The following is an 18568-nucleotide window of genomic DNA, read 5'->3' as shown; positions in this document are numbered from 1 at the left end:
ATCTGAGACCACCTTCTAATGATGACATGCAGGTTACTCATTTAAGCAGGGGCCATGCTGAGTGACCTGTGACCCAGACATGACCACTCTTGTTTCACAGCTGTTCCCTCCTCCAAATACTTCCACACATCTATTCTCTGTCCCATTCACCCATTCAATAGGCATCTCTACTGCCTTATGAATCTTACCAACCTCTTAAAGTAGATTTTAAACTCTTGGAGAGCAAGGACCACTTTTAATAATAATACCAAACACTACTGAGTATTTCCTCTGTGCCAGTCATAATGTTTTGTGCTTTCCTCTCTTAATAAAATATGCAGGGCTTCCCTGGTGGCGCAGTGGTTAAGAGTCTGCCTGCCTGCCGATGCAGGGGACACGGGTTCGTGCCCTGGTCCGGGAAGATCCCACATGCCGCGGACTGCTAGGCCCGTGAGCCATGGCCGCTGAGCCTGCGTGTCCGGAGCTTGTGCTCTGCAACGGGAGAGGCCACAACAGTGACAGGCCCGCGTACCGCAAAAAAAAAAAAAAATGTAGTGGAGCCATGATTGGAGCCCAGGCAGAATGACTGCAGAGCCTGCATGCACACTCTTTTCTATAACATGGATCTGACACTTCTTAGCTGTGTGCATGACCTTTGGCAAGTTGGCTCAGTTTCCTCCTCTGTAAAATGGGGATGACACAGTATCTACCCCGGAGGGTTACTGGGAGGATTAAATGCTTAGAAGGTGGCTGGCCCACAATACTCATTAAATGTTAGTTACTATCATTATTGTTTCTAGTAAAGTGCCAAATTCCAGGAAACCTCTCAGTCCCAGTAGCACGGAAAGTCCCGTGTTCTTGGCAAAAGTTCAAAATGAGCCCAGATGGCAGGGCTAGGACAGGGAGTCAGCGGTACCCTGTTCACTCTCCACTGCCTGTCTCTTTCAGAGCCCACCTTAAAATTCCCCCTTATGTCCTGTAATTGACCTTTTCTCCCCACCACAATATTTATGGAAACTACTCCTTAGTCAACAGGTTGTACTGCAAAAATTGTTACCTTTTTGGTACATTCTTTTTTTAAAATTTATTTATTTATTTATTTTTGGCCACGTTGGGTCTTTGTTGCTGCCCACAGGCTTTTTCTAGTTGTGGCCAGCGGGGGCTACTTTTTGCTGCGGTGTGGGGGCTTCTCATTGCGGTGGCTTCTCTTGTGGAGCACGGGCTCTAGGCGCGTGGGGTTCAGTAGTTGTGGCTCACAGGCTCAGTAGTTGTGGCTCACAGACTTAGCTCCTCCGCGGCACATGGGATCTTCCCAGACCAGGGCTCGAACCTATGTCCCCTGCATTGGCAGGTGGATTCTTAACTACTGCGCCACCAGGGAAGTCCTCCTACATCCCTTTACTCAGACCACCGCCCTGTTTTCTAAGAGGAAACCATTTGGAGTTTGATAACTCTAACAAGGTTTAAAACGCCTCGCCTACCTGAATGAAACAAGAGCATCTAGTGCCCCCTGCTGCTGTTTGTAGGAAAGGCACCCAAATAAGAAAAGCTGGATTCTTCGACAGCGAACTTCTGCTTATCAAGGTCTAAAAAGAAATCGGTATAAATATCCTATAACTGAAGTTAGATTCCCGTTTCACCTTTTCTTGAATTCACCCCCTTGAAATTCAGTTGTTTACTTTGCCTCTGCCAAAAAATGACTCTTGCTTAATTATACTGAGAAAACTCATTTACCTTTGCTTTCCTTGAATTTGATTGTAGCTGTTTTGACTTGGGGATTTGTACTGGTTTTGTTTTACTCTTGGCTTGTTTTCATTTCCGTGAAGCCCGAGACCGGCGCGCGGGGCGAAGGCTGAGGCGTCAGCCGGCGGAGGTAACCTCCTCAGGCTCGACGGGCTTCGGGAACCCTCTGAAGCGCCCCAGCTCCGCTGCCTTCGAAGACGGCAAACTTCCCAGGATTCTGAGAGCTAGCCGTCAGGGTCAAAGGGACGCCGGCCCAGGGCTGAGTGTCAGGTGGGCTCAGCCAATGAGCATGCGCTTTAGGAGAAGTGGGCCCGCCCCAGCGGACTTGGACCTTATAAATAGTCGCTCCGAAACGCTCGCGGGAAGATGCTCAGGCCAGTTGTCGAGCGCGGCCCTGTTGCCCGCCAGCGGTCTCCGCGGCGTCCTCGGCGGGGAGGGGACAGCCGGGTCTGACCCGCGCGTCAGAAGCAGGTGAGGGCGAGCAGCCCGTGGAGACGAGGCGCCTGGCCGAGAACAGGCACGGGGCCGCCTCGAGAACCCGCCCCGAGAACCCGGCAAGAGCGAGGAGGGAGCGGGTGGGGGCTGGGGAGCTGGCGGGAGTCGCTGGGTGGCTTTGGGCGCAGTCCCCAAACCGCCTGGCCCAGGGGGTAGGTGGCCGGGAGCAAGGTGTGATCTCGGACTGGGTCTGAGCCAGGTCCGGCCGCGCCCTACCCAGGGCCTCCATCCTCCCCTCCCGCTGGGAACAGACTCGCTGTGTGACCGCAGTCTCTGCCCCAGGAAGGCCAAGTTCCTTGACAGCAACATCTGGGCACAGAGGAAGATAGGGATAGATGATAGCACTTTGATAGGAGGGTGTCTTCCAGTTGTGGCCTCCGCTGTGGCCAGGCTGCCCTTTCTTTCCCCTCCCAGCCTGGAGGGGCTGTGGAGTTGAGATCTCAGTAAGGAGGTGGTATAAATTTGTTAATGTCTTTCCAAGATACAATCTTTCATACTTAGGGTGCGTGGGAGTGGACTTTTGCTGCTGGATGGTGGCTTTATTTGTAATCCTTCCAGTGAAAGCTCTGGGTGATCTCGCCCTACCTTAGCTCATGGATTTCTAGTAAGACATTCAAAGCTCATGGCTTCCTTGTAAGACTTATTGTGGCCAAGTGTCTCACCCAACCATTTCAGAAAGTTGTTCGTTGGTGGCATGAGCTGTGATACCAGCCTGGGGATTAACTGTTGTGCTTTGTATCAGAAGAGTGCTAGTTTAATTTTTTTTTTAAACACTGTAAGAACTGTGACCATGTTTTCTAAGAGGTCAGATAATGAAAATGAGAACGTTTATACTACTAACGCAAGCATGATCCCATCACCGAAAAAGAAGGCTAAACGACTGTGTTATTTTAACGACAAATGGAAGGACACACACAATTGGATCAGGGACGTAAATAACCCACACAGAGCATCCTGCACACTGTGCGGGAAAGAATTTGGGATTGGGCATGGTGGAGAATGGGATGTGAAAGCGCATTTCGAGACAATCTCACAAGTCCAGAATGAGACAGGCAAGTGCCTCCAAACCAACCAAAGGTGTTGTCTTTTTGGGAAATGAAATCAGCATTCACCCAAAAGTAGCAGCTGGTGAATTAGCATGGGCGTCCTACACAGACAGACATGCCTTGTACTATGGCTGCCCTGATTGCTCTATGAAACTGAGTAAAGTCACTGTTCCTGATTCAGAGGTTGTGACCAAAATATTCTGTGGGCAAACAAGAGGAGAAATTTTGATAACAGATGTGTTGGTCCCTTACACTGTAGAGCTGATTTTGTTATCTCTCACCAACCATCGTGCCTTCTATAGTATATCAGCTGCAAGCCGTGCACCAAATCATGGCAACAAAAAATGTTCTTTCTAGCTCTCAGGTACTTTGACTTGAAAAATGGAGTTTCAAATCGTCTTCTGGATTTCTATGAGGATTTTAATGAAACTGCCAAAATCATAAAACAAAAGGCTGTTGGTATTTTGCCCAAATACAAACTAGACTTAGCTCATCTATCTGCATATTCGTCAGATAGCGCAAATGTAAATTTTGGCAAATTCCACTCAGTCTGTAAACTTCTTTCCAAAGAAAATAAAAAGATCTTACATATTCGATGCTCTGCACATCTTGTATACAGGACTGCTAAAAAGAGTTGCGATTTGCTTAAATGTGATATTGAGACTTTCATAATGAAAGTTTTGGGTCACTTTTCAGTTTCCTCAAAATGTGCAGAAGCACTTAGTGAGATTTTTGCCTTTACAGAGATGGAAGGAGATGACCTCTTTAGACACATGCCTACCAGATGGCCAACACGGCTGGCAGCCATAGAAAAGATGCTAAAATGTTGGCCTAACGTAAAATCGTATTTTCAAAGTGTGGGGCAAGAAGGATGTCCTTCTTTGATTTGGAAATATATTGAGGATGAGAATGGAGAAGAGGATTACAGTAGAACAGAAATTTATATGTTGTTTCTCCAGAACTGTTTGATGATCTCTGAAGGGACCATATGGAGTCCTGAAAAGGGTGAGTTGACTGCACCTGAGCTGTTCGATGTCATGTATACGTTGAGACAAACATACAGCGGAAAGGTGATTCATTTTTGGGAAATAAGACTGCTTCCGAACTGGAAAAAAAAAAAGTCACTAGAACAGGGCAACCAAGTTAAACAGGACTTTCTTAATTTCTTCACTAAAACTAATTTATTTGGACTCTAACTTCGATTTCACCAGTTCAAATTATCTCTGTGCTTTAAAGCCATTTTCCCTGAGGAGGAGATGTTTAACTTACCATGACATCCAGTGTGCTTCAGAGTGTTTAAAAATGACAGATGTTGCAACCACGAATAGCCTGTATGATGAATTTATAGATGCAAAGGACCTGATTGACGAGCAGCTGGACTATCACAAGCCTGTGGATACGAAGTAGGTGGACATTGCTGTTGCTAGTAAGTAAAATCCTAAGTATTCCATGCCCAAACACTTTTATTGAGAGGAGATTTACCTTAATGTCATCACGTTAGACTGATCCAAGGAATCAGTGTAATGTGGGCGTTAGAGCAGAGCTGCAAGTCACAGTGAATTTGACTTTTGACTGTATCCAGTTTTACCACTACATCAAAGAGAAGAAGGATGTCCTAAAGGCTGCAAGCAGTTCAGAAAAGTGTTATTGCAAAAGAAGGCAGAAAGAATGAAAATATCCTACTGTATCATAGGGCAGAAAGAAATATGTCATTTTTTAAATTAAATATAGGAAATATCTGTTTAATCTTATTCGTATTTTCCTTTTAAAGTCTTACATTATGTATATTATTTTGATTTACCTATTTGTATTTAAAATATCCATAGCATATGAGTACATGTATTAAGATATTTGTTCAAAATTTCTTTTACTGATGAGCAGAGAGAGGCCTAAATGGTAAGTAATCATGTGGGATGTGAAGAGAAGAATCGAGGACCTGAAACAAGCTTTGTTTGTTTGTTTGCTTAAAAATCAGTAAGTCCCTTGTGACTTTGGTTTTTATGAATCAATCTTCCAAAGCCAGGGTGCCCCTGGAAGAATGGATATAAACTGAGTTTCTGAACATTTGAAAATGAGGACCAGGCTCAGGACCACAGAGCACTCACTGAGGTGCAAACGTCCTTGGAGGTCCTGCCTGGGCTCTCAGCCTTGCCTTCCCTTTATCCAAGTCCACCAAATACAACTTAGGAAACCCTGCATCACTAGAGACTGGGAGTTCTACAAATCCAAGGAAGCCTGAGGATAGAAATCAGAAGATCTGAGAACTTGGATGGGAAAAAGAAGTTTCCGTATTCACCAATGTCTAAGTAAAATTTAGCATTTCTTTCCATTAGGAAAATTGGCAGCAAATCACAGCAGTACTAGAACCTGTGACTGTCATCCCCAGGAATCACAGATATTCACGTTACAGACACCTCAGAGTATTGTTTATGTGCACAACTACTTGGAAATTATGGTAATTATTAAAACCCACTTCTAGATCTCATAATTTAATAATGAGATTATTATATCACAGATTTAAACGTTTAATACTTTGATAACTTTATTTCAATAAAATTGGCTTCCTTGTCAATCCTACATATTTTATCTTGTACATTTGTCCAGACTGCCAAAGGGTTGATGGCACATGGGAAGAATATGCTGTGGATCATGAGCAGACAGCTTTACAAAGAGGTGGAGGTGAATAGGCTTTACTGCACCCTCGTCTCGTGCTCTATCTAACCTTCCCATTAGATGGAGTAGGTGTCAGCTGGAGGCATGTGAGTTGAGAGGACAGTGGCCCTTTTGCCTAAGAACCTTCCTGTTCCCACATGTTGTTCACCTTGCTCTTTTCGATTTAGGTGAAAACGCCTTGAGTAGGAATACCATGAGGCTGTTTTCAGTCTCTAAGACCTCAGTGACAGGGGTGGAAGGGATCTCAGCATCTTATAAATCCAGGCACTGGGGTCCAGGGGGAAGTTATTTACTTGGGGGGGTTCATATTAGTTAAAGACACTGAGGCATCCCAAGAGGGTTTTTGGTTTTATTCAGGTTAGGGAAAGTATCCTGGGAGTCTGTGGTGGGGGAGGGAGAGAGAGAGAGACAGAGTGAGAGCATGCACCTGCAAAGGTGCCAGCATGCCCTGAGGTAAGGATGGGCAAAGAAGGGGATGAGAAGGAGAGCTGGGAGAACTTGGAGCCAAAGTTCAGGATACCACTTCCTCCATCCACATTCTGGCGCCTGCCATCAACTCTCCTGTGAACCTCCCGGAACCCTATTTCCTTATGCCCACCTTAGACTTCTCATCTTAGATAGTCTCATTGCTTCCTTGAAGCACTTTTGAACACAAGGAATAGATTCAGCAAATTTCACAAGATATAAGATATATTCTTAAGATTTCTTTTTTTTAATTTTAAGAAATCCTATTATTCCTAGCCCCACGGCACCCCTAGAGCTGCTTGATAAGCCCTAGATGACAGCCTTCTTCAAATTTCTGAAGAGCTATTATATAAGGAAGAGGGTTGGAGTTACTGTCAGTGGCCTGGAAGACAAAACTGGAGTGAGATGAGAAGTTGTAGCCAGGATGCAGGATTCCAGATCAATTTAAGTTTCATCCCTGGGAACATATTATTCTGGAACGAAAGATGATTTAAAGTGCCTTGCAATTCTGGCACTCTGTACCTCTCCCCTTCAGGTACTTAAGTCCAGCAAATCCTGGGCTTCAAGTATGAAACCGGCATCCTGGCCTCCGCACCACATCTAGATGCCTTCGTAGATGGTGCGGTGTAATAATGGGTGCTCGGGCTTTGAAACCAGACAAACTCGGGCTCTAACCTTTGCACCCTGTGGAATTGAGTCTGTGGACAACGAAATCCCTTCGCCTCTCTGAACCTTACCTCCCTCCGCTGAAAATGGGGGCAATCTGGTGGAGAGTATGTAAAAGGCCTGCGTTGCTGGAGAGGTCCCACAAACGTCCCTTAAATATTGAAGGAACTTCTTCAACGGTTAAAAATCTTTTGCCATCTGGAATCCCTGGTACACCCAGGCCCACTCCTTGCGAATGCATGTCACTCCACGTCCGTCCGGCAGGAGGCACGAGACCCGAGTCCCGGGATCAGGGCCAGGACCAAAAGCCGGGTCGCCGAAGCGAGTGGCCGGGTCCGGAGCGAGTGACCAGGTGTGGCCGCCGCCTGGGATGCTACAGTACAGGCGCTGCAGGTGGTAGGGCCGACTAACCTCCACGGCGCCCGGCGGGCGTGGGCGGGACAGGGCTGAGCTGCAGTGGAAGGGGTGCTGCGCATGCGCGCGCGAGGGGCGGGGTGGGTGCCTCCCGGAATCAGCGGCCCCACCCAGTACTGGGAGGTAACGCGCAGAGTAGAAGGCGCAGGCGGCGGGGTCAGCTTCCCTTCTCCAGGTACGAAGTTTTCCCGCACCTAGTTCCCGACTTTTCTCTTTTCAGCCGCGGAGACAGCTCGGGGCTGCAGGTGAGCTGTACATCTCGCAATCGAGACTTCCCTGCCCGTAATTTTCATGCAGCGGTGCAGAAATAGGCAGATAAAGACGCAGAGAACCTTGGGAGGATTTTGCAGGGGGTGGAGTCTGTTCTCCCAGGGAATCGCTTCTCTCCTCCTCCTGGGAATTCCCGGAATTTCTTCCTTCCGCGGTTCTGAATCTCCCACCTGTTCTCCCTTTTACCTTCCTAGAGCTAAGGAGAGATGGGGAAGAGGGTGGGGCTCTTGGACCATCTAGAAATGCTTGGCAGGGTTTTAAACCTTCCCAGCACCACCCAGACTTCACTCGAAAATGTGTCTTTCGAGCCCCAAGGAGTTCAAAGGTAGGTAATTATTGATACTCAGCATGAAAATGCTTTTTATATAATGGCTTACGGGAAATCTCTTAGTGGTTTCCCCAAATTTTGGAGGGCTAAGGGCAAGGCAGGGCCCCTTCATCTGGTTTTGTGCGTTGTGCAGTAAATCATTTTGCTGCATTGCACCCAAGATGCTTTCTGGCCTTTCCAAGGGCTGGGCATAGCATTTGCGATGGGAACACGTGATGCGCCAGATGCTTCGTACCCACGCCCATCCCTCCCTTGTTAACGCAGCCTCTGGCTTTCCTGTGTGATTCTGAGCAGGACATACGGTCCTGCCACGGAAAAGGAGCACCAGAGCTGATTGCCTTTTGTTTGAATTTTCGCTGTAAGCATGAAACTTCTTACAAGGATTGATTTTGCCTCCTTAGAACAACACTCAGTTCACTAAGGTGATGAAGGGCTTTTCCCTGGCACTAGAGCTATACCGAGGGTAGGTCAGTTACGGAATGTCTTAAGGCAGAAGTTATTCCTTTGGTTCACTTATTCATTCACTCAACAGGCATTTACTAAGCACCTGCCTAAGTGCTCGGTAGTGAGCTTGGTGCTGTGAGGAAGACAAGATGAATTGAACCTGAGCTTAGTCCTCAAGGAGCTTGACTGGCCCAGAGGAGAGAGAAGCTCAAGGGAAGTAAGTCTACACCAGGTAGAAGGGATGGGGCCCCAAGAGAGGGTCAGAGGAAGAACTGGGGGACTCGGAGGAGGGAGAAGAACCAGGCTGCCACACCAGGTGATTAACTTAAGGAGAGAATTAGGTCCCTCAGTTACTACCTGATGATGAGTGATCTCTCTCATAAGCTTCACATCTCTGTGGAAGGGTGTTTCCTGACTGTGTTTTGGGCATCTTAGACTGATTATGTTTAAGTTGGGCTCCATCATTCCAGGGCACCCCCCCCCCTGCCCCCACACACACCTGCTGCTGTTCCATTGTTCCCTGTCTCAGGGAACAGCATCAAGGCTCTCCTCTCCCCTAGTGGTCCAAGCCAGAGGCTTATCCCCCCTGCTCCCTCCCCACACCTGGGCTTGTTGAGTCAACCTCCTGACCTCTCTCAAATCTGTCCACCTCGCTCCACCCTCATTTCTCCAGGCCAGGCCACCCTCATCCCTTGCTTGACTTACTGCCTCCCAGCTTGTCTTTACCAGACTCCCTTTACAGGGCTTCCAGAGGCTGTCTGGCTCTTGCTCACCAGCCCCCCCCCCCCCCCGTCACACCCCTTGCACTTGTCTCCATTTTGAAACCATGCCGTGCTTTCTCATGCCACCAGGCCTTTGCACATGTCTCCCTTCTGCCTAGGTCATGTGCTTCCTTGCCACCCTCCTTCCTTGGTTTACTCCTGCCCTCCCCGTGACCTCAGCTGGGTCCCTGCTTCCTGGAGGAATTTTCCTTTAGGCTCCAGGCCTCAGTAGGTGCAGCTCCTGCTTGCGCTGCCTGTGCCTCTCCTCCTGAGGGCTCCCTCACGCAGCTGCCGCCTCCATGGTGCTGCACCGGAAGTCCTGGCATACCAGGGCCATGTCCGTCAGTGGGGCTTTCCATCCCTTCCTGCTGCCTGCACACAAAAGACACTCAAGAAAAAGTCGTTGATGGAATTTGGTATAGGTGCAGGTTGTACTATTATGGTTTGAGTCTATGAATGCCAGCATCATAAATCCACCCTACCTCAGTTGATTTCTTGCTGTGCTGAAATAGTATTGCCCTTGTTTACGTCAAGCTTAAAAGTGTATATAAGTGCGAAAGAGAGGAATCATTATTTGAGCAGCTGGTATTTGTTGGGTGTTCATTGTGTGCCAGGCACGGTTCTGAGTGCCTTATAGCATTAACTCATTTCATCACCACAACAGCTCTGTGTGGTAGATATTTTTATTATCCCTATTTTACAGATGGAGAAACTGAGGTACAGAGATTAAGGAACTTGCCTAACATCACATGCTGGTGAAGCCAAGCATGCATTGTGGAATGTGATGAGCTCTTTGAGAAAGACAGGAAGTAGGACTGGACATGAGGCTCTCGTAGGGCTGAAGATGGTAGGTCACCAGGTGGAAGACGGTGCAGCGTGGGCTAAGCTACGAGGCTAAGCAGAATTACTTAATCCAGAATTCAAAACTCTGAGGAACCTCAAGCTCACTTTCACATTCATTCTTTCAGCAGCTAACTCAGTTTTCAGAGGTACTACTGGTTAGGAATGAGACTTCTCTGAGTCTGAAATCTTGGTTCTGCTGTGTGACCTCGGGGCTGCTGCTTGCCTTCTCTGTGCTTCAGTCACCTCATCTGGAAAATGGGGATAGTACTTACCTCCTAGGGTTGTGGTGATAATTAAATGGATTGTTACATATAAGGCCTTAGAGTGGTGCCTGGCACATGGTAATTGCTCAGAAACATCATCCTCATTATTTGTTTATCCATCATTCAGTCAACAAATGGTTTTTGAACACAGGTCCTTCCTTCCTGTATGTTCAATCCCACTGGATAACTACTTGGGCGTCGACGACTATCCTGTTTTAATTCTTTGTCCCGCAGACATTGAGGATTTTCCGTCGTTGCCTCCTTTTCAGTGCCATCACCTCCTCCTGTGCCTTGGGCTCCCTCCCCAGACCTTTCCTCACAGTTAAGTGCTAGCTTACTCTCTGAGATCAACTCAAGACCCCTTTTCCATTCTTCTGGGTCAGTTTGTTACCAGTTGCTACAGAGAATTAAAGACCAGGTTAACCTGAATGGCAGCAGTGAGAAAATTGTGAAAGTACAAAGAACTCTCAGATACCATTCCTCGTGGATACAAAGAACTACTTTCTCCAGGGAGGAAATAGAGACGTAAAAAACTTAAGATGTGCCATCACCACCAGGAATCTGAGAATTTAAAAAGCTGCAAGAACCTTAGAGCTTATCTTGTCTATTTCCCTCACTTTGGGGGAGTTGTTCTTTAGGGATGGGGGTGGTCCAGGGCCCAGCAGCCGCTAGTGACCAGAACCCGTGTCTCCAGCCTGTAGCTAGCACACTTCCTCCTACATCTTAGAGAATCCCAGGCAGGATTTCAGTGGAGCTTCTTAGAACTTCCCACCCCTGGATGTTTCAGCTGCTGCTGTGATGCCCACAGAATGTCATGGTCACTCAGTTAACTTCGTGCCAGGGCTGCATTGTACCCTTTAACGGTTTACCATGGACCAAGCGTGGGCATCTCTGCCACCACAGGAGAGCTGTCTCATAACCAAGCTAGTGCAAAGCACATGTTGAAAGGGAATCTTTGGGGACTCCCTGGCGGTCCAGTGGTTTAGACTCCATCTGCGCTCCCAGTGCAGGGGGCATGGGTTTGATCCCTGGTCAGGGAACTAAGGTCCTGCGTGCCACATGGCTCAGCCAAAAAAAACCAAAAAAAACAAAAAAAAACCAGAAAGGAAATCTTTGTTTCAGTCAACAAGCAAACGTCCACATTACCCCTTTCCTGTTTTTCGATGTGAGGAGGAGGGGGGACAAATATCTGTACAAATACAAAAGAAAGAATTATAAGGTGGAGTTGCTGAGATCAGGGAATTTCGAGGAAGAAGAGCAGATGCTCCAGACCAGGTGGACGGGGCAGGTAGGAGTGGTTAAGGAGCCTGGGGGGCGGCTGACAAGGGGAGCAGGTTCAGAAGGAGATGGGGCATAGAGGGCAGCTGGGGATGGAGGTGGGGGAGCGGGGGAATATTCCAGGCACGGGAGTGCAAAGCGGAGATGGCAACATCACGGCCCTGTGACGACACCCGGCTAACCGGAGCAGAAGTCCTCCTGGGGAAGTGGAAGGGAGGACACAGCTGAGGGAACAGCAAGTCTTGAAGATAAGGAAGGAGAATCAGCCTCAGGTGTCACCCTGAGCGTCCTTGAGAGTGATGAGGGTGGCGGGACAGCAGCTGAGTGTTGGGAGAAGTGAAGATCTAGCTGCCCTTTTCTTAGTAGGTTAGAGAAATTCATTTCTGTAACTCTGTTGAATGCATATCATTTTTATACGTATTTGCTCCCCCAGAGTCTTTTATCTTGTAAAATATGTCTCTTCGCCTTGCTTTAGACTTGAACCTTGCCAATGGACCTGATTGGTTTTGGTTATGCAGCCCTGGTGACATTCGGAAGCATTTTGGGATATAAGCGGAGAGGTGAGCCCAAACCAGATTTTTCATCAGAGAGGTTGGTCCTTCTGCTAGGGTCACCTGAGGGTCTGTAAGCAGGACAAGAAGCTAATAAGCGACCTGGTGGGAGGTTAGTGGTTGTGCTAGGATTGTCTGAGGGTCTGTAAATAGGACAAGAAGCTAATGAGGACCAGCACGTGGTGGATGGGATTCTCGGAAGGATGGGGGTTCCATGGGGCTGGATGGACAGAGCCTGTCATTCCAGAGCCTGGGCATCTGGGTCTCCCTTTACCTGTTAATATCAATTGCATAATTAATTGACTTACCCTCTTCAGGGCTACTCACTCATTATCAAATGAAGTTTTTGGTTTGTTTATATACTCATAGTGTCAAAAAACTGAATTATGTTGATACTGTGTGTTGCAAAGGAAAATTACTTAGATATCATATCTGAAGTGGTTTCTTCATCTCTGTCCAAAGATGGAAAAAAACACCCAGTTGATAAATTGAAGGATTTTCATGGAGAAAAATGAAAGATCAAGTTTTCTATTTTGCTTTGTTTTAAGGTAAAAGCGTTTGCAGTCATGGTGTGTCATATTTGCTTCTTATATTTTTAAGAAATTCATTAAATGAAGTTATATTTTGAAGAGTGTTATATTGGTGACCTTGGGGGACTTGAGTTTCAGGTCTATATGGTTATCAGGGTTACTTCCTTCGTTAGTGGTTTTTCGAATGGTAGGAAAAAGGGAGAGAGAGAGTGTGTGAGTGTGTGTGTGTGTGTGTGTGTGTGTGTGTGCGCGTGCGTACGTGTGTTGGGGCTGCTGGAGGGTGTGAGAGGAGAGGATTACTTCCGTTATCAGGCATCTTCCTTCACTTGTTGCCTGTAGAATTAGACTACAACCTAGTGCATGTGACTTCTTGTTCTGGATGGGTTGTGTGTTTTGGTGTGGGAGGTGCTGCAATCTGAATTTAAGGGTGGTTCTTAACCCTGCTGCAATCTGACTTTCCTGTAGCTGTTTAAAAAACAGAGATACCTTACAACTGAATCACTTTGCTGTTCACCAGAAACTAACACAACCCTGTAAATCAACTATACTTCAATAAAAAAATAAATAAATAAATAAATTTAAATCTAAAAAAACAAAAAAAAACCCAGAGATGCCTTGACCCTAGGGATTCCAATCCGATAAGATTCTAAATAGATTGAGTGTCCTGAAGTGGGGACTGTGTGTGTTGGTGACAGTGTCACTGGCACGTGCACCCTGCAGTGCTCCGTGTCTGTTACAGTGCCCCAGGCAGCGCTGAGCAGGGCGGGCGCTGGGTGGGGGAGGGAATGGATTGGCAGCTGGCTGGCTGCGTCAGTGACCAGGTTCTTCCCGTTACTCAGTGTGGTCACAGTCCATCCCCGAGTCCTGATGTGTTGAGGCTGGAAGGTTTGTTGATTATTCAGGACAGAACCATCACTTGGTTTGAATAGTACCCCCTCTCTACCTCCATGAGCTGAAAATATCATTTCATCTTATTTTTATCATCACAACCTCAGTAAAAAAAAATGGAGGCAAGGAGAATAGGGGGAATAAAAGAGGGGCATAAACAAGTCAGGTAATTGTCCAAGGCCATGCAGTCGCTGTCAGAAGCAATACTACAAGGCAGGCTTTATCACCATACCTACCCCTCCCATTGCTATGTACCTGGGGTTCCTCTGCCTCGCATTTGGGGTTCAGCATGAAACAGTCATGTCTTAGAAACTGTCCATGGATAGCCGATACCTAATTTGGCTTTGTCTAGTTACAGTGCCCAAGAAGAAATGCATTTTTCCACATGTGAAGTGATGAAGGCATACCTTTCATTTGGGGATTCTCTCTCTGAGCCCGTACTTTTTTTCACCAGGTGGTGTTCTGTCTTTGATTGCTGGTCTTCTTGTTGGATTTTTGGCTGGCTGTGGAGCTTACCGTGTCTCCAATGACAAGCGAGATGTAAAACTGTCCCTGTGTGAGTAAGGTGTTTTTCCCAGTTACGGAGAATCAAGGCTTGGGGATAATTTTTTGATACCTAGCCTCGGTGTACTAGAAGATACTGGTCACATGGCAGGTGGGCATATGCCTGTGTGGAGACAGAACACTGTTCTTGTTCCTTTCGACACAAACCTGATCAAAAATAATGATGTTGCTGCCAGGCCTTCCAACTCATAAGAATATTTCTATAAAACTTGTTACTAGAAAAATAAAATAAAATTAGAAAAAGCAAGAAATTATGTCTGGATTTTCTGCTAATGCTCCTAAATGCATATTAGCATAGTTTGTGTTACTGTGAAAATATCTAAAAAGAGACAGCCTTGCATTATTTTATTTAATTCACAAACAGCTTTTAGATCCCACTTTGCCTTAAGATTTAGAAAAGCAAGGCTGACTCTTTTAGCTTCTTCCCTTGTTGGGCTTATAGTAGGAGAATGTCCACAGGGTAAATGGAAAAAACTTGTGTGTGTTTAAAGCCCCAGGATGCTTGACTTTCTTCTGTCTGGGTTGAAAGACAAATACAGGGAAGGTTTGGAAAACTACACTAAGGAAATGGTCTCTGTTTAATTTGATGATTATTCAGCGTGCCCTGGTGGGTGTGGAAGAAAATACAAAGGAAGACAAATTGTACCAGTTCTTTGAGGGAGAGGAAGAAATTAAGTGGGATTTTTTCCCCTTATTTTAAATAGGAGCAAGGGATATTTTTAATAATGAAATTATGTCAGAAGATAAAAATATATCAGCCAAAAAAAATATATATATATGTATACACACACATATATATGTGTGTATATATATAGGGCTTTTTATTCATATGCACTTAAATAGTTAATGTATGTTTATTGTCAGTCATGTTTTTTATATCAGCAAGTGATTTTTCCTTGAAAATTCTTAAATTGTGACATCAGTGCCCTAATCTCTTACATAAAACTGCTTCTCTCATCATACTGGTTTAGCTTCTAAAAGGCTGGTATGATGCTTCTGAATTTAATATTATTAGGCTGTTTTTATTTACTCTTCAGGCATCAAATTTCCAAAATGGAATGCTATAAAATAAAAACAGTCAGCCTTTTCTTAGGATTATTTTATTAATCAGGTCTTACTTTAAAGATTTACTTTAGAAACTGATTCTTTTCCTTCCATTCAGCTAACTAAACATTTATTGGCTATCTCTTGTGGGTCCAGGTATACTGCCTAGTGTTCCTAAGGAAACTTGAATAAGACACAGTCCTGACCTTCCCAGGAGTGTTCTATAAATAGAAATTAAGTTGGAAAAAGACTTTTTCTTTTGAAGATATTTCAGGAATGGATTTTAACATGCTTGTTTCCTCAGAAACCATTTTGATAAGCTATTTAATAAAGTGTTTTAATAGAGCACTTTATCTTTTCAAGAAAATAGCAACTCAGTACCAATACATAATAGTTGTTATATTAGAAAGCTGAAATGAAATCCATTTTTTCCACAAGCAAACACTGATAACATGTTTGAAATGCTGGTTCACGCACTGGTTTGGTTTTTAGTTACAGCTTTCTTCCTGGCCACCATAATGGGAGTGAGGTTTAAGAGATCCAAGAAAATCATGCCAGCTGGGCTGGTTGCAGGTTTAAGGTAAGAAAAACTTATTTTGATCTATTCTTTCCTCTGCTGTCATTTTGAAGTGCTGAATTTTTGGCAGAAGTCAGTTTTAACTTAAAAGGTCAAAGTAATTTGTATTACAATCAGCATGATTATAAAACCCTAAAATATCATCCATTCAATCAATTGTTGACGTTTATGTGCGAGTGAAGATTTTTATCAAATACACTTATCGTTGCTGTGCTATCTGATCACATGTACACAGTTACCTTTTTCAGAATAAAGAATTAAATTCAGCCTCAGTTTTTCTCAGGATTTACCTGTCTGAGACAGTAAAGGTATTCATTTAAATCTGATAATCTCTCTTAGAGAGTTGGACAAAGTGAAAGTCTGTCGCAGTTACTTTGAAATTTTAAGGGAGAAAACAATATTTTTTTTTTTTTTTTTTTTTTTTTTGCTGTACGCGGGCCTCTCACTGCTGTGGCCTCTCCCGTTGCGGAGCACAGGCTCCGGACACACAGGCTCCGCGGCCATGGCTCGCGGGCCCAGCCGCTCCGCGGCATGTGGGATCTTCCGGGATCGGGGCACGAACCCGTGTCCCCTGCATCGGCAGGCGGACTCTCAACCACTGCGCCACCAGGGAAGCCCAACAATATTTTTTAAAAAGATAAATGGGGAGCTTCAAGTTTCTCTTAATCTCAGTAATTCTATCCATGAGATTAAGCACATTACCAAGTAAAAATTTATACATAACATTTTAAATTCTTTGGAAGCTGCCTTTATATGTTGACAGCTATCAACATGTTCATTTTCTTTGATGTACGTTTTCACTTTTTGGAATTTATTCCAAAGAAATAATGAGATGTATACAAAGACTGATGTTTATTTCTAGTGGAAAACATGAGGAACTGAAAAATTAGAAACAGCTTGAAAATTCACCAGTAAGGAAATGGTTCAATAGGTGTTTTGTCCACTTAATGGAATATTGAGCAAGCATTACATGTCATGTTTTCAAAAACTGTTTAGTGGTGTTAGAAAATATTGACATAATAGGAAATGAAAACAATAAGCAAATATAGTGTGATCTCAATTTTTTAAAAGTCTGGGTATAGAAAAACAAGATAGGAAGGAATATTTCAAATTGTTAGTAATCTCTAGGTGGTAACGCAATGGGTAATTTTCTCCTTTCTGTTTTTCAATAGAATTTTCTAGTGTGACTGGATATAATGTTTATGATTTGGGAATGAAAGTGTGATTATAAAGGAGTGCTTTCTAATGATAGCCCTGTTCTAATAATGATACTTGGTGGTGGAAGGGGTCAGAAGTAGGGTTTATAGGTCAAGAAGACAAGACCCCAAACGTGCAAAGAAGCTGAGATTGTAATTATGACATCCCCAAATCACCCCTTGATTAGTTTTTCAAGTTGCTTGCCTTTACTAGTTTTTGAAAGTTTTGTGTTTCTTTCCAAACCTTTCTCTTACAAAGGTTCATCCCAGATTTTCAGAACAGTGAGTTCTGATTTTTCTCCTTCATTCAGTGAACTTTTTTGTTTGTTTGTTTGTTTGCGGTACGCGGGCCTCTCACTGTTGTGGCCTCTCCGGTTGTGGAGCACAGGCTCCGGACGCGCAGGCTCAGCGGCCATGGCTCACGGGCCCAGCCGCTCCGCGGCATGTGGGATCTTCCCGGACCGGGGCACAAACCCGTGTCCCCTGCATCGGCAGGCGGACTCTCAACCACTGCGCCACCAGGGAAGCCCTCAGTGAACCTTTTTAAGTGGCTAATTCAGTCACATCTGGAAGTTTAAGTACAGGGATCCAGGGACAGTGAGATCACCCCTGCCCCAGGGAGTAGAAGCAGGGCAGAACGCTGGGAGCCAGGGTTTAGTACCACATGGGTTAGGTGAGCGCACAACCCTTCCGTCTCACACCTCCTGAGTCACCCTCCCCTTGCCTGTCTTTTATTTTAATCTAGCCTCATGATGATCCTGAGACTTGTCTTACTGCTGCTCTGAGAATCCGCAGGAACTGAAAAGGAAATTTGAGTCATTCTGCTGTAATGGGCAGAGCCTACTCTTTGTATTGAAAAGATAAATTCCAATATGGAATGTTCACCGTGGTCTTATTTTATGGTAGAAACTGCAAAAGAAACACTGTCACCTCTAATATGGACACTGGTTTGAGGGATTTTTTTTTTTAAACAAATGGTTTAACTGTTTTCTAATTGTCAGGTACTGGTTTCATTAAAGATATTTAATAAATCGTGATACACTGTTTGATTTGCTGTGTCATGTGGTTTTTGTTTGTTTTTTGGTTTTTTGGGGTTTTTTTGACAGTTCCAAATACTCATGTCTGAAATAAGCTTAGATTAAACTATACCTTACAGATGATGGAATGCCCTAAGTGGGCTTCAAAGAATGCTAATGTATCTATTTGTCATTTGTGTTATATTTAAAATTATTTTTTTTCCATTTTAATTGTATTGCTACCAGTGTTTTTTCTTTCTTTAAAATACTTCATCCTCAGCACACTCTGTACCAACGGAATGTATTCAGTATTCAAATAAAAGAACTTCTGTTTTAAACCTGTTTCTCTCATTTTAGTGTCCTCTCTGTATGCTCAAATCATCTTTAACATGTAAGTGTTCAATTATTAATGCAAGAGATTGGGAAGGAGGATTATTTAAGCCAGAGATTTCCTCAGGAGCAGATATTCTCATTCTCTCTCTCTCGCTCTCTCTGAAACAGTAATAATTCTGAAACAAAAACGATTTGTCCGAA

General features: G+C 44.8%; 1 protein-coding gene and 2 long non-coding RNA genes across 21 annotated transcripts in view; 2 read left to right on the top strand and 1 right to left on the bottom strand.

Moving 5' to 3' along the window:
- LOC132497494 (uncharacterized) overlaps positions 1–1922 on the bottom strand; it is a 51880-nt gene extending 49958 nt beyond the window's left edge. For both annotated transcript variants that reach the window (XR_009533605.1, XR_009533604.1), the window contains exon 1: positions 1714–1922. This is a non-coding gene — a long non-coding RNA (uncharacterized LOC132497494). The remainder of the gene's footprint in view (positions 1–1713) is intronic.
- Positions 1923–2104: 182 nt separating this feature from the next.
- On the top strand, positions 2105–5773 carry LOC132497409 (uncharacterized). 2 transcript variants are annotated; one of them, XR_009533587.1, is made up of 4 exons: positions 2105–2193; positions 4008–4268; positions 4612–4689; positions 5597–5773. It is a non-coding gene; the product is annotated as an uncharacterized LOC132497409 (long non-coding RNA). The 2 variants fall into 2 exon arrangements; XR_009533586.1 differs by having other exon boundaries at positions 4008–4689.
- A 1808-nt stretch (positions 5774–7581) lies between these two features.
- TMEM14A (transmembrane protein 14A) lies at positions 7582–18320 on the top strand. 17 transcript variants are annotated; one of them, XM_060110901.1, is made up of 8 exons: positions 7619–7656; positions 7946–8076; positions 8612–8740; positions 9988–10131; positions 12144–12228; positions 14092–14193; positions 15738–15825; positions 17764–18319. In XM_060110901.1, exons 5-8 carry the CDS (start codon positions 12159–12161, stop codon positions 17801–17803), a joined length of 300 nt encoding a protein of 99 aa, XP_059966884.1. In that variant the 5' UTR covers positions 7619–7656; positions 7946–8076; positions 8612–8740; positions 9988–10131; positions 12144–12158; the 3' UTR covers positions 17804–18319. The 17 variants fall into 17 exon arrangements, with proteins under 17 accessions (XP_059966893.1, XP_059966887.1, XP_059966886.1 ...); XM_060110904.1 differs by lacking the exons at positions 7946–8076; positions 9988–10131 and adding an exon at positions 10625–10711 and having other exon boundaries at positions 7594–7726; XM_060110903.1 differs by lacking the exons at positions 7946–8076; positions 9988–10131 and adding an exon at positions 10542–10711 and having other exon boundaries at positions 7594–7726.
- The last annotated feature ends 248 nt before the right edge of the window (positions 18321–18568 follow it).

This window comes from Mesoplodon densirostris, chromosome 10 (genome assembly GCF_025265405.1).
Source record: "Mesoplodon densirostris isolate mMesDen1 chromosome 10, mMesDen1 primary haplotype, whole genome shotgun sequence".
Classification (NCBI taxonomy): domain Eukaryota; kingdom Metazoa; phylum Chordata; class Mammalia; order Artiodactyla; family Ziphiidae; genus Mesoplodon; species Mesoplodon densirostris.
Note: the sequence above shows the minus strand (reverse complement) of the source record. Positions and strands in the feature narration are given on the sequence as shown.